Source organism: Octopus sinensis, linkage group LG8, assembly GCF_006345805.1.
Source record: "Octopus sinensis linkage group LG8, ASM634580v1, whole genome shotgun sequence".
Taxonomy (NCBI): Eukaryota; Metazoa; Mollusca; class Cephalopoda; order Octopoda; family Octopodidae; genus Octopus; species Octopus sinensis.
In genome coordinates this window covers 93,334,770-93,349,511 of record NC_043004.1, presented here as the reverse complement: position 1 = coordinate 93,349,511, position 14,742 = coordinate 93,334,770, and the positions used below count along the sequence as shown (strand labels likewise).

The 14,742-nt window shown below is 41.1% G+C and overlaps 1 protein-coding gene across 2 annotated transcripts in view; it reads right to left on the bottom strand.

Annotated features, from left to right (window-relative positions):
• Positions 1-14,742, bottom strand: part of LOC115215140 (guanine nucleotide exchange C9orf72-like) — a 55,014-nt gene that overhangs the window by 7,222 nt on the left and 33,050 nt on the right. Inside the window, exons 4-8 of one of the 2 annotated variants that reach the window (XM_029784313.2) lie at positions 13,039-13,167; positions 8,808-8,930; positions 6,357-6,553; positions 4,963-5,023; positions 475-599 (exon numbers count right to left, since the gene is read on the bottom strand). In XM_029784313.2, coding sequence (XP_029640173.1) covers positions 475-599; positions 4,963-5,023; positions 6,357-6,553; positions 8,808-8,930; positions 13,039-13,167 — 635 coding nt within the window. The remainder of the gene's footprint in view (positions 1-474; positions 600-4,962; positions 5,024-6,356; positions 6,554-8,807; positions 8,931-13,038; positions 13,168-14,742) is intronic. The other variant, XM_036505606.1, reaches the window with a different exon arrangement.

Below are 14,742 nucleotides of genomic sequence, written 5' to 3'. Positions count from 1 at the left end.
AGTTACCGTGCATGGGAGCATTGATGTACATGTGTGTGTGTGTGTGTATGATGGGGTGTGGGAGACAAACAGTATGTTGTGTAAGTGAAGTGCTTCTGTTAGTGTGTGTGAAGAGACAGAGTAATGTGTGAAAGAAAGAGATAACTGAAATTTTTTACTCGGTGTATGTGTATATGTATGTATATTACTTCAAAAGTTCCCGCAAGCCCATATGTAAAAAAAAAAAAAATTTTACGGAAATCGACGGAAAGGTCTACTAGAGACGAAAGATCGCCGAAAGCTTGGCAAAGTAGATATCTTAATGATGATGAAAAGTGAGCAATCACAATTTCTACCTTTCTCCGTTATTTTATTATTATTTTTTTTTTAAGAGAAAGAGAAACGAAATGTGCAAAGGAAGGGAGATAAATATAACGAAGGACAATTTGAAAATGAAGTTATCTGTAGAAATAAAAGTGTAGAAGCAAGACTTACGTTTCCTGTTCAACATATTTGATAAGACATAGAGCTTTTCTCTGTAGTAACCAGAGAAAGTTGTTAATATGGGATTCCCACACACCACATAGGTTTCCTGAAGAGATTCTGGGCAGCTGTAGAAGCTGAAACAGGCAACAAAGATCTTGTAAACAACAATAATGATTTCTTTATATCGGTTTCAAATTTTGGCACAAGGCCAGCATTTTCGGAGGAGGAGGAGGAGGTGGTAAATCGATTACACAGACCCCAATGCTCTATTGGTACTTATTTTATTGACCCCTGAAAGGATGAAAGGCAAAGTTGGCCTCGGCGGAATTTGAACTCTGAACGTAGTGATGAATGAAATGCTACTAAGCATTTTGCCTGGTGTGCTAACGATTCTGCCACCTTGATTGGTACAAGAGTACAAGCATATATGATAGAGTGTTTCGATGACCCGACTGAATCTCTAGTTTTTATTTTATGAAGCATGAAGAGAAGGAAAAATAAAATAAATTCTACAAATATGATCTCAAATTATGGAGAAACACAAGTCAATACTACATCATCATCATCGTTTAACGTCCATTTTCCATGCTAGCATGGGTTGGACGGTTCAACTGGGGTCTGGGAAGCCAGAAGGCTGCACCAGGCCCAGTCTGATCTGGCAATGTTTCTACAGCTGGATGCCCTTCCTAATGCCAACCACTCCGTGAGTGTAGTGGGTGCTTTTTACGTGCCACCTGCACAGGTGCCAGGTGAGGCTGGCAAACGGCCATGGTTGGATTGGTGCATTTTATGTGCCACCGGCATGGGAGCCAGATAAGGCTGGCAACGGCCACAATCGGATGGTGCTTTATTTAATCTTTTAGCATATAAATTGACCATATCTGGCTTAAATATTCTACTTACTTCATGTAAAAACTGGTTAGATCTGGCCTATCACACTTACCCTACAATATAATTCTAAAATTAACAGCTACCTCTTCAAAATCTCAAAGCTGCAAGATAACACGTGGTTCGTTGAAAACTGTGAATAAATTACTTTTGACAGAATAACATGAATGTTAAAGAGTTAATTCCAATGTGCCACAATTTCTGTAACCATTTGTGTATATGAAACAAATAAAAATAACAAAAACAATGACAACAATAACAGGATTGAAGGTAAAGATGTTCACTTATTTGGAAAACTCTGAAAGCAATGTTGACACTAGATTAATTTTCTGAAAATCAAAATCGAAGAAGTGAAAATCAAAATCGAAGAATCAAATCAAATCGAAATCGATCCACATCAATGGAATTTGTAGTTTGTCGCACCAGTGCTGGTGGCACATAAGAGAACCATCTGAACGTGGCCATAGCCAGCACCGCATCGATTGGCCTCCGTGCTGGTGGCATGTAACAAACACCATCCGAGCGTGGCCGTTCGCCAGCCTCGTCTGGCACCTGTGTCGGTGGCACATAAAAAGCACCCACTACACTCACAAAGTGGTTGGCGTTAGGAAGGGCATCCAGCTGTAAAAACACCGCCAGATCAGACCCCAGTTAAACCGTCCAACCCATGCTAGCATGGAAAGCGGACTTTAAACGATGATGATGATGATAAAGAAGGCACACCAGATAAAGCTGTACATACATACACAGAGCATTGCTTGTCATACTTGATAACAATTATGTCTAGATTATCAGTCACTGCGTGATCATAGTACATATCCTGATCTGAGAATATGTCAACTTTTCTGACCTCTCAGATCAGGTTCTCTAGGGAAGTTACAATTTATCTCTGTAGGGGATAAGTGCACTATAAAATTAGTTAAATCTGACTATCAAAGAGCCCAACTAAATCAATTCAATGTGAGGTTAAATATCATAGTAAGCACATGAAGGTGGAGGCGCGTGGCTTAGTGGTTAGGGTGTCAGCACCATGATCATAAGATTGTGGTTTCAATTCCTGGACCGGGCGACGCGTTGTGTTCTTGGGCAAAACACTTCATTTCAAGTTGCTCCAGTCCACTCAGCTGGCAAAAATGAGTAACGCTGCGATGGACTGGCGTCCCGTCCAACTGGGGAACACATACGCCATAAAAACCGGGAAACTGGGCCCATGAGCCTGGCTCGGCTTCAAAAGGGCGCATTTATTTATTTAAGCACATGAAAGCAGGAATGTAAGTAAACAAAGATTCAGATCAGTTCAAATATGTTTGGGACATATTTGACCTGTAAAAAGTCTGTTTTTGCTGTGGTTTATCATTGAAAAAATTTCTCTTTATGCATTGGGCATTAAAAGCACAAATTACCTAAAAGGAGAATTTTTGTCAACAGGAAACTGCAATGAAAACAGTCTATAAAATAAAGGTCAAATTAGTCCCAAACATATTTGAACTGATTTAAATGCCAAGTTGAACTGGCACTCTGTCAGTCATATAATAAATAACAATAATAATAATGAAATTATTGTATACAGTGCTCAGGTGCACCACAACTTGTCAGAAAGTACGTATAAAGTCTGGAAAGCGAACAATGTATGAGTCAGATACATGCTTGTGTGTGTGTATGGAGGGGAGAAAATCAGGTGTAGTGTTGGCGGATCTCAGAAAGCATGGTAGTTTTGAAGGATGCAGTGTTCCGACAACTAACAACTGATGCCGGCAGTTTGTTCCATACTTCAGCAACTCTCAGCATGAAAAAATGTTTCCTAAAGTCATGGGAGCTGTGCTGTTTTCTGACTTTGTAAATATGTCCACGGGTGTTAGACAGGTGGAGTTTGAAAAGGTGCTCAGAGTTATTGTTTGTAAGATGGTTAATAATTTTATGGGTGTCTGCCAAATCAGCTGCCAAACGTCGGAGTTTCAGTGTGTCCATGCCCAGGGAAGTAAGGCGTTCAGAATATGGCAAATGCCTGATGGAGGGTATTCTCTTGGTTGCACGTCGCTAAACGGCTTCCAGACAATTAATATCCTGGGCAAGATAGGGGTTCCAGACCAGTGATGCAAATTCCAGGTGAGATCTTACCATAGCTATATAAAGCCGCAGATAGATAGCCGGAGAGCGGCTATCTATAATGACAAGGGTTCCAGTTGATCCAATCAATGTTAACAGCCTGCTTGTAAAAGTAACATGTAAGTAGCTGAGAACTCCACAAACATGTGTACCTTAACCTCAGGGCAATTCAGTGTGACACAGGATATGACAAAACTGGCCCTTTGAATTACAGGTACTACTCATTTTTGCCAGCTGAATGGACTGGAGCAACATCATCGTCATCATCGTTCAACGTCCGCTTTCCATGCTAGCATGGGTTGGACGGTTCAACTGGGGTCTGGGAAGCCAGAAGGCTGCACCAGGCCCAGTCTGATCTGGCAATGATTCTATGGCTGGATGCCCTTCCTAACGCCAACCACTCCGTGAGTGTAGTGGGTGCTTTTTACGTGCCACCGGCACAGGTGCCAGACGAGGCTGGCAAACAGCCACGATCGGATGGTGCTTTTTACATGCCACCGGCACGGAGACCAGACGAAGCTGGCGACAGCCATGAAATAAAATATCTTGCTCAAGTGCACTGCCGGATATCGAACTCACGACCTTATGATCACAAGCTGAATACCCTAACCACTAAGCCATGAACCTTCACCAAAAGATCTTTCCCACGTCATATAGACTCACAGGGCTGGAAATGCTAAGTTAAATCTTACCAAAAGAGTAAACATCTCATGTCACCAACTCTGGGGTATATCTTTCTCTAACCACCAAATATTAATGAAGAATTGCTTTCATTACTTTTTAACTAATCATGTTTTATATCTTATCATTACTCTACCCACCTCAATCCTGTAAACCATAGATTAAATCTCATCTTCAAACTACCCCCCACAGTTTCATAAACTATGGATTAAATCTTATCATAAAACTACTTACCATAACTCTATCAACCATAGGCTAAATATTAGCATTAAACACCAGGTCAGCTCAGTCAACCAGTAAGCTAAAATTAAACAGCTCATTCCTGCTCTATCACTCATGGGTTAAACCTTTCCGTTAATCAACTTCCGTTCAAAGAAATTTATTAAATCTATCAATCTTCAATCAAATTCACCAATAATCTACTCATGGTTTAATCTCATAACTAAACAATCCCCACTTCACTACATAAAGCTAGGATTAAACATTACCATTGTGGAGGCACATGGCCTAGTGGTTAGAGCAGCGGACTCGTGGTTGAGGAATCACGTGTTCAAATCTCAGACCAGGTGATGTGTGTGTTTATGAGCGAAACACCTAAGCTCCACGCGGCTCCGGCAGAAGGTAATGGCGAACTTCTGCTGACTTTTTCGCCACAACTTTCTCTCACTCTTTCCTCCTGCATCTTGCAGGATAATAATAACAGCTCACCTGTGACGGACTGGCGTCCCATCCAGGTGGGGAACCTATATGCCAAAGAAACCGGGAAACCGGCCCTATGAGCCCGGCATGGCTTGAGAAGAAACAAACATTAAAATTACTCACCTCTTTCCGGAGCGTTTTCACAAATGATTCAGCACAGTCTGTGACAGTAACAAAACTTTTACTGCAACACAAAACAATTATCAATGTTATAATGGTGGTGATGATGATGATGATGATGATGATGGACTGGACTGGGAAATGATAGTGGTGGAAGCTTAACCAGTGGTATAATTAGTGAGTCTATGATATTTACCCCTCATGGACAATAATACCCCAAAGACAATTACCTCTGAGGGCAACAGATGATTTAAAACTTAATACATTGGAGAGGGGGGGGGGTAATTAACCTAAGGTGGCGAGCTGGCAGAAACGTTAGCACGTTGGGCAAAATGCGTAGCCGCATTTCGTCTGTCGTTACGTTCTGGGTTCAAATTCCGCCGAGGTCGACTTTGCCTTTCATTCTTTCGGGGTCGATTAAATAAGTACCAGTTACGCACTGGGGTCGATATAATCGACTTAATAACTATGTCTGTCCTTGTTTGTCCCCTCTGTGCTTAGCCCCTTGTGGGTAATAAAGAAATAGGTAATTAACCAAGGGGGATAATTTCCTAGGGGGAGTTGTCGTCATGAGGAATTGTCCTATTGGTGGTAATTGTCTCGATACAATAATTAGTAGCTAAGAAACAAGTTGGTTATAAAGATGTCAATGATAATAGTAATGATGACAACTTCCAGCTTTTGTTGTGAGACATGGAGTACGAGTAAGGCGAGTGATGATACATAGTGGCGAGACCATGGAGTATGAGTAAGGTGACTGACAGTATATGGCAGTGTGATATAGAATACAAGGTGAGTGATGGTATGTAGTTGTAAAACATGGAATATGAGTAATGTAAGTGATGGTATATATTAGTGTGCCATGGAATATAAGGTGACTGATGGTATATGGTGCTGAGAGATGGAATATGAGTGAAGGTGAGTGATGGCACAAGGTGGTGAGACAAGGAATGAGAATGGTGATGAGACATGGAATGTGTCTAACGTGAGTGATAAAACATGGTAGTTAGACATGGAACATGAGTAAAGATATATGGTGGTGTGACATGGTGTATGAATAAGGTGAGTGATGATACATGGTGGTGAGACATGGATTGTGTGCAAGGAATATCATACTAAATGGTAGTGAGATAGTGGCAACAAATAATGATTTGTAAAATAATAAAAGCCTCAAATTTGCATGAGGTGGGGAAACAGCCAATTAAATGGACCCCAAAAGTTGACTCGCACTATATTCTATTGGCCCCAAAATATGGACAACAAAGTTGACATTGGTGCTATTTGAAACTCAGAACATCATGAGACATAACTAAACACTGATGATAACAATGATGATGATGACAACAATGGTGATGATGATGATGATGATAGTAACTGAAACAGAAAGACTCACTCACCGTTTCATGTAGGATTCATAGTTATCATCATAATGCAGGCAAATAAGTTCGTTCTTCAGCATCTCTTGCCGATAGGTCTCGTGACTGGAATGATCAGGGGTCTGCAAGACTCTCTGTAGATTCAGGTCTATGATAGAACTTGGGTATTTACTGGTCAACATATCTTTCATCAGGTGAGAGATCTTGCTACCTGGTTCCTGAAATAAAATATCATCAAATAAGATGAGTGACATTCAAATTCTTCATCTTTTTAAACATGATGACATTTTTTTAGTCTTTTATTGATCAAACTTTACTTTAATAATAATAATAACAATAATAATAATAATAATAATAATAATAATAATCCTTTCTATTAAAGGCACAAGGCCTAAAATTGGGGGGGGGGACTAGTCGATTACATTAACCCCAGTGTTTCACTAGTACTTAATTTATCGACCCCAAAAGGATGAAAGGCAAAGTCGACCTCGGTGGAAGTTGAACTCAGAACAGAAGGACAGACAAAATGCCACTAAGCATTTTGCCTGGGGCATGAAATGCTAAGTGCTATTTCGTCCGCCTTTATTTGTTTTGAGTTCAAATTCCGCCAAGGTCGACTATACCTTTCATTATTTGGAAGTCAAAAAATAACAGTTGAGTAAGGGGTTGATGTAATTGGCTTAACCGTTCCACCAAATTTCAGGCTTTATGTTGAGGCTGGATGCTCTGAAAGTGTAGCTGCTAGAATAAGAATAACCAGGGCAAAGTTCAGAGAGCTCTTACCTCTGCTGGTGACAAAGGCCTCTCACTCAGAGTAAAAGGTAGACTGTATGATGCATATGTGCGAACAGCCATGCTACATGGCTGTAAAACATGGACTGTGACTGCTGAGGACATGCATAAGCTTGCAAGGAATGAAGCCAGTATGTTCCGCTGGATGTGTAATGTAAGTGTGCATACATGACAGAGTGTAAGCGCCCTGAGAGAAAAGTTGGACTTAAGAAGCATTAGATGTGGTGTGCAAGAGAGACGACTGAGCTGGTATGGTCATGTGTTGCGAATAGGTGAGGACAGCTGTGTGGAAAAGTGTCACACCCTAGCAGTAGAGGGAACCTGTGGAAGAGGCAAACCCAGGAAGACAGGGGATGAGGTGAAGCAGGACCTTCCAACATTGGGCCTCACCGAAGCAATGACAAGTGACTGAGACCTTTGGAAATATGCAGTGTGTGAGAAGACCTGGCAAGCCAAGTGAGACTGTAACCGTGGCCTATGCCTGTGCAGCATAACCGGCCATTTAAGAGTACCCTTCAATCATTGGACAATAAACTGCACTTGCAAAGACCTGTTGAAATTGTTGTCATGGCCTATGACAGTACCGCCTGATTGGCACCTGTGCCAGTGGCACATTAAAACCACCATTCATGGTCGTTACCAGTGCCGCCTGACTGGCTCCCATGCCAGTGACATGTAAAAAGCGCCATTCGAACGTGGTCAATACCAGTGCCAGCTGAGTGGTTCTGTGCTGGTGGCACATAAAAAGCATCATTTAAGCGAGGTCAAGGCCAGTCCATAAAAAGCGCCATTCAAGCGTGGTCGATGCCCAGTACCGCCCGACTGGCCCTTGTGCTGGTGGCACGTAAAAAGCACCCACTACACTCTCGGAGTGGTTGGCATTAGGAAGGGCATCCAGTTGTAGAAACTTGCTAGATAGGATTGGAGCCTGGTATAGCCTTCTGGCTTGCCAGCCCTCAGTCAAACCATCCAACCCATGCCAGCATGGAAAGCAGATGTTAAACAATGATGATGATGATGATGGCCGGTTTAAATGCCAAATGGTTAAAGGATGACATAGAGCAGGAACAGGGAATGCTTCTATATTTGAAGTCATTGCTGAATTTACTATGTTACATTAGAAAACTAAACCTTTATTAAATATAAGGAAATAACTATATTTATTGTGAAAATGTAATTTTAGTATATAATGAATTTATTGCAAACAGTGCTCAGATGCACTAAAACACATCAGAAAAAGTAACTAAAAGTGAATGAACAGTACATAGAATATGCACAGGTAGTGAACTGTGAATAGCTTTTAAAAAAACAGTTGGGGGGGGGTATCAGGTGTACTATCAGCAAATTTCAGGAAGCACAGAAGTTTTGAAGAATGTAGTGTCTCAACAGCTAAGAACTGATGTGGATAGTTTATTCCATGCTTCAGCAATTCCGAATGTGAAAAAATGTTTCTGAAAGTCATGAGTGTTGTGTTGTTTTTTTGATTTTGAAAGCATGTCCATGAGTGTTAGATGTATGGAATTCAAAAAAATGCCCAAGGTTGTTGTAGAAAAGATGGTGGATAGATATTAAAGTAAAGAACTTAAAATCTAATCTGATCTTAGATTTATTTATTTATTAAACAAAGTAAATGGTGAGAGAAAAAAATTCATAAACAAAATAAAACAATAAATAACTTACAGCAACAATACCTTGAAGGTAAAGATCATGATGATAGGGCCACATCTTGCCTGTCTGGTCCAAGACACGTCGTGAACATAATCTCTCTTCTGGTGTGTTAAATAACGCCAGTGTGTTAATAACCTTTCACGGAGGGAAAATGATAAACGAAATCAGGATTGTTATTTTCACATTTGTTTTAGTTTATTTTAACCCTTTACCTGTCCAAAACAGTTTCATAAGTTTGTCCCATACATTCGTGCTTATGTTCAGACTTTTAGTTAACCCTTGTTTCGTAAGTTCTAAGTAGCTTTCCTTTCTCAAGTCCCAACTTATTCTGGCAGTTGCAAAAAATTGGAAATGCATATTTATATATTATGCATGGATACCAGGGAACTATATTGTGTATCATCATCATCATTGTTCGACCGTGGTCGAAACAATGGAATTTACCATGCTACGCTAGACTTCATGGTCCATCATGGCATTACGGAGGTCCTGTTGCTGGATGCCTGTATCCCTGGAGATTACATCAAGGTAGGAGAGTGTGCGCCCTCTGGTATTGCGAGTAGATGGCTTCCAGAGGAGAAGAGTAGAAATTACCTCTTTTTCAGCTCTACAACAATGTCCATCAAACTGGACTCTCCTACCTTTCACAAGAGATGACACAGGTGGTAGTTTCCCATATATTTGCATTTTGGTTGGATGGCGCCTCCACAAGAGATTTTGAGCTCTCATAAGGAGGCGAGTGTAGATTCCACCCAACCGCCTCTCAAGCTTCTTTGATAACGTCCAGGTTTCTGAGCCATATAGTAGAATTGGTTCGACTGTGGCTTTGAAGATTTCAAGTTTGAAGTCTCTACTTAGATTTGATGATCAGATCTTATGCATGTCATTACAGGCTGACCAGGCCATACCCTTTCTAGTTAGAAAGTCTTTTCCAGATGATGATATGTATGACCCAAGATATTTGTAATCAGAAACCATATTTAAGGGCACATCATCATTTAACATCATGCTGGCATGGATTGGCTGGTTTGACAGGAGCCAGTGAGGCGGGTGCAAACCAGGCGGTAGCCAGCCAGGCAGGAGCCAGCCAGGCAGGAGCCAGCCAGGCGGGAGCCTGCACCAGATTTCTGTCTCAGTTTTGACAGCGTTTTTACAGCTAGATGCCCTTCCTAGCACCAACCACCCAGCAGAATGGACCAAGTGCTTTTTACACGGCACAAGCACAGGAAAGGTCAGTTTTGGCAAGGTTTTTACAGCTAGATGCCCTTCCAAACACCAGCCACTTTACAGTGTGGCCTGGATGCAGGTTTAAAAAAGAAAACATGAGCAAGGTAGTATACATCCTTGTATATTGAATAAATATACAGCCCCAAAAAATATCAAACATTTTTTTCATTTGGTTATTTTATATGAAATGTTAACGATGAGGGTAAATGTGTCTATATTAGGTACAAGGCCAGTGAATTTGAGGAGAGGGATCACAGTGGATACCATTGACCCTAGCATTTGACTGGTACTTTATTTTACTCACCCAAGAGGGATGTAAAACAAAGTTGATCTTAGCAGGATTTGAACACTGAATTTAAAGAACCAGAACAAACATTGCAAGGCATTTTTTCTGATGCCCTAATGATTCAGCCAGTTCACATAATAATAATAATAATAATAATGATAATACTAATAATAATAATAATAATGCATGTGAAAAACAACATTCGAGCGAGGTCGTTGCCAGTGCTGCTGGACTGGCTCCTGTGCAGGTGGCACATAAAAAAAAAAACAACATTTGGGTCAGGATTAAGATTAAGGTTACAAACACTTTGAAATTACACAGATTGAAAATTCAGAAGACCAAGATGTCTTTGTGCCACATTATGTCTACACAAGAAATGTTGTTCGTCAGAAACTTCTGCAGTGCATCATACCTGTATAGTATTTTGGGAGTGATGAATATAACTTTCTCATTTTCTTGTTATTTTGGCATTTTTATTTACTTCATCCTTTATCAACTTTCAATAGGCAACTTTTTCAACAATAAATTTTTCATTACTAAGAACTCAAGTACTCTTGTAACAACAACAAAAATAATGATAAACCTTTCTACTAGAGGCCACAAGACCTAAAATTTGGGAGGAGGGGTGTTAGTTAATTACAGAGACCCCAGTGTTTAACTGGTACTTATTTCATCGACCCCGAAAGGATGAAATGCAAAGTCAACCTCCGCAGAATTTGAACTCAGATCATAGAGATGGAAGAAATACCACTAAGCATTTTGCCCAGCATATGAATATACCTTAATAATAACTACAAATTAAGCTCACTGCCATAATAATAACAACAAAGATAATAATAACAGCTTCCAAGGCAATTAACATGGCAGCACTGAATTGCCAGAATCACCAGAGCATCAGACGAAACGGCTTGTTGTATTTGCTTTGGTTCTTTACATTCTGAGTTCAATTTTGTCTTTCATCCTTTTGGGGGATCAATAAAATAAAGCACCAGCCAAGTACTGAAGTTAATGACATCAACTACTCGCTCCCTTCAAACTGGCTGGCCTTGCACCTAAATTAGAAACAATTATATTTTATTATTAGACTGACTTTGCTTTTCAGCCTTTCGGGGTCAATAAATTAAGTACCAGTGAAGCACTGGGGGGGGGGCTTCAACATAATTGAGTAGCCCTCTCTCCCGACATTTCAGACTTTGTGCATATAGGAGAAAGGATTCATCATCATCATCATCGTTTAACGTCCGTTTTCCACGCTAGCACGGGTTGGACGGTTCGACCGGGGTCTGGGAAGCCAGAAGGCTGCACCAGGCTCCAATTTGATCTGGCAGAGTTTCTACAGCTGGATGCCCTTCCTAACGCCAACCACTCTGTGAGTGTAGTGGGTACTTTTTATGTGCCACCTGTACAGGTGCCAGGGGGGGTCCGGCATTGGCCACGATCGGTTGGAGCTTTTAATGTGCCACCGGCACGGGAGCCAGCCGAGGCGGCACTGGCAACGGCCACGTTCGGATGGTGCTTTTTATGTGCCACCGGCACAAAAGCCAGTCGGGGCGGCGCTGGCATCGGCCACGTTCGGATGATCTTTTTGAAAAATAGGTAGAAGAGACCTTGATTGGACAGACCTATGACCAAAGGCATTCCAGCCATAACCATTCTGGGTTTTTTTCCTATGAGCAGGAATCCTGAGCTAAAATATCCAATAAGTCATTTTCTAAGATGACAGAATGTAACTTGAGGGAAATTTGGTTTTTATTTCAAGCAACTGGAGAAAACAGAAACTTTAACACAGGTTAACAAGGGACTTTGTTAACTTGTCTAAGAGTGTGACAATCAGTGGTATAATTGTTGAAATTAACCCTAGTATTTTGGTGAAATATACAGAGCTGCCATAGCAAAACTCATTATCAGAGAGATTTTGTAGCAAAAAAGACATTACCAGATGGACAGCACTGTTGTAGCAACAATGTTGCCAGAGAGACAACGCTGTTGTAGCAACCACATGACAATCTCAGAGGACTTACAAACATCATAGATACTACCCTCTCTCTTTCTCTTTTACTTGTTTCAGTCATTTGACTGCGACCATGCTGGAGCACCGCCTTTAGTTGAGCAAATCAACCCCAGGACTTGTTCTTTTGTAAGCCTAGTACTTATTCTATCGGTCTCTTTTGCCGAGCCGCTAAGTTACGGAGACGCAATCACACCAGCATCGGTTGTCAAGCGATGTTGGGGGGACAAACACAGACACACAAACACACACACACATATATATACGACGGGCTTCTTTCAGTTTCCGTCTACCAAATCCACTCACAAGGCTTTGGTCGGCCCAAGGCTATAGTAGAAGACACTTGCTCAAGGTGCCACGCAGTGGGACTGAACCCAGAACCATGTGGTTGGCAAGCAAGCTACTTACCACACAGCCACTCCTGCGCCATATTATAACACTAAGTTATAAAAAGACAAAGTTACCATAGCAACAACTTCGCCATGGCAACACACCTTCTGTATTACACTAAGAATAACCAGTTGTAATTATGGCAACCATAAAGAAGAGACTGAGATGACATGGCGATGTCAAAATAAGAAACTACAAATTGTAAACGGGGGTGGGGGGTGGAGTTATCCTTTCACCCCTTACTCTAGCCCTGAAAAACAACAACAACAAATAAAATAACTTGTGTTAAATACCAAATAAAGACATTAAAACAATTAGTGCTAATTACTTACTAAATTGACTTGCTTGATATGTTTACCAATGACGACGCTGCGGCCGAAGGTCATAAGGTGCGATGATATCATTGTCCGGAGGAAGTCCTCTTCGATGCTGTGAGACGGGCAGAGGATGCTGTCATCAACCTGATGGAAGAGGACAGAATGAACACAATAAATCATGATCACAATAACTATCATAACCACCCTCATCATCATCAATAACTACCATCAAATTTACCAATTCCTTACTCAGATCATTACCACCATCCTGATGGAATCTGAATGATTGTCTGAAAATACAAGGCATGCTCTACAAGCTTGTCTGATCATTCTATTCGCAGAGACATGAAACTAATAGTAGTGCAAATTCAAATCATCATCATCAATTAACGTCTGTTTTACATACTGGCATGGGTTGGACAGTTTGACCACAGCTGGTAAGGCCAGGGGCTGCAAGAGGCTCCATTATCTGTTCTGACACGGTTTCTACATCTGGATACCCTTTCTAATGCCAACCACTCCACAGAATGTACTGAATGTTTTTTTTTTTATGTGGTACTAGCATGGGTGCATGTGTATGTTAAATGAGAAAAGTCTGATTTGACATGGTTTCTATGGCTGGATGCCCTTCCTAACGCCAGCCACTTTACAGTGTGTCGGGTGCTTTTACGTGGCACCACACAAGCATTTTTACATAGCACCACATGGTACTTTTACAAGGCGCCACATGGACACTTCTATGTGACACCACAAAGGCACTATAACATGGCACTGCACAAGCACTTTAATGCGGCACCACGAGTGCTTTTCATCACCAGAAGGACCACTCTTAACACTTCTGCTACAAAGTATAGGTCTTCTTGAGTGCAGCAAGGTGCCAGGTATTTTGCTCCTTTGTCATCTCGCCTGAAAGGTCCAGCATCCTGAGGTCGTTCTTCAGTACTTTATCCCATGTCTTCCTGGGTCTCCAACTTCCACCTGTCCCATCTACTTTGAGAGACTGGCACTTCCTTATGGAGATGTCAGCATCCATCCACATCACATGACCAGACAAGCGCAGTCTTCTAGCTTGCACTTGGCAACTAATTCCTCTTATGCCTAACCTCTCTCTCAAAACACTAGCACTCTGTTGAACATGTACGCTTCCATTATACATCGAGTGGAGTATACCAGTCTCATTCTTTTCTAACCTTGCATTTGGGGCCAACATCTCATTATTGTCATTATTATCATTAAGGTGGCAAGCTGGCAAAATTGTTAACACACCAAACAAAATCCTAAGTAATGGTTCATCCATCTTTATGCTCTGAGTTCAAATTCTGCCAAAGTCAATTTTGTTTTTCATCTTTCCAGGGTTGATAAAATAAGCACTGGTTTAGTATTGGGGTCACTGTAACCGATTTACCTGTCCCATGAACTTGCTGGCCTTGTGCCAAAATTTGAAAATATCATCATCATTATTAAGGCAGAGAAATGGCAAAATCATTATATCATTAGCAGCTGGACAAAATTCTAGGCAGCATTTCATCCATCTGTACATTCTGAGTTCACATTCCATCAAGGTTGACTTTGCTTTTCATCCTTCCAGGTTCAATAAAATAAATACCAGTTACATACTAGGGTCAATATAATCGACTAGCCCTCACCCCAAAATTTCTGGCCTTGTGCCTTTAGTAGAAAAAAACGGACGCTAAACGACGATGATGATGATTATTATTA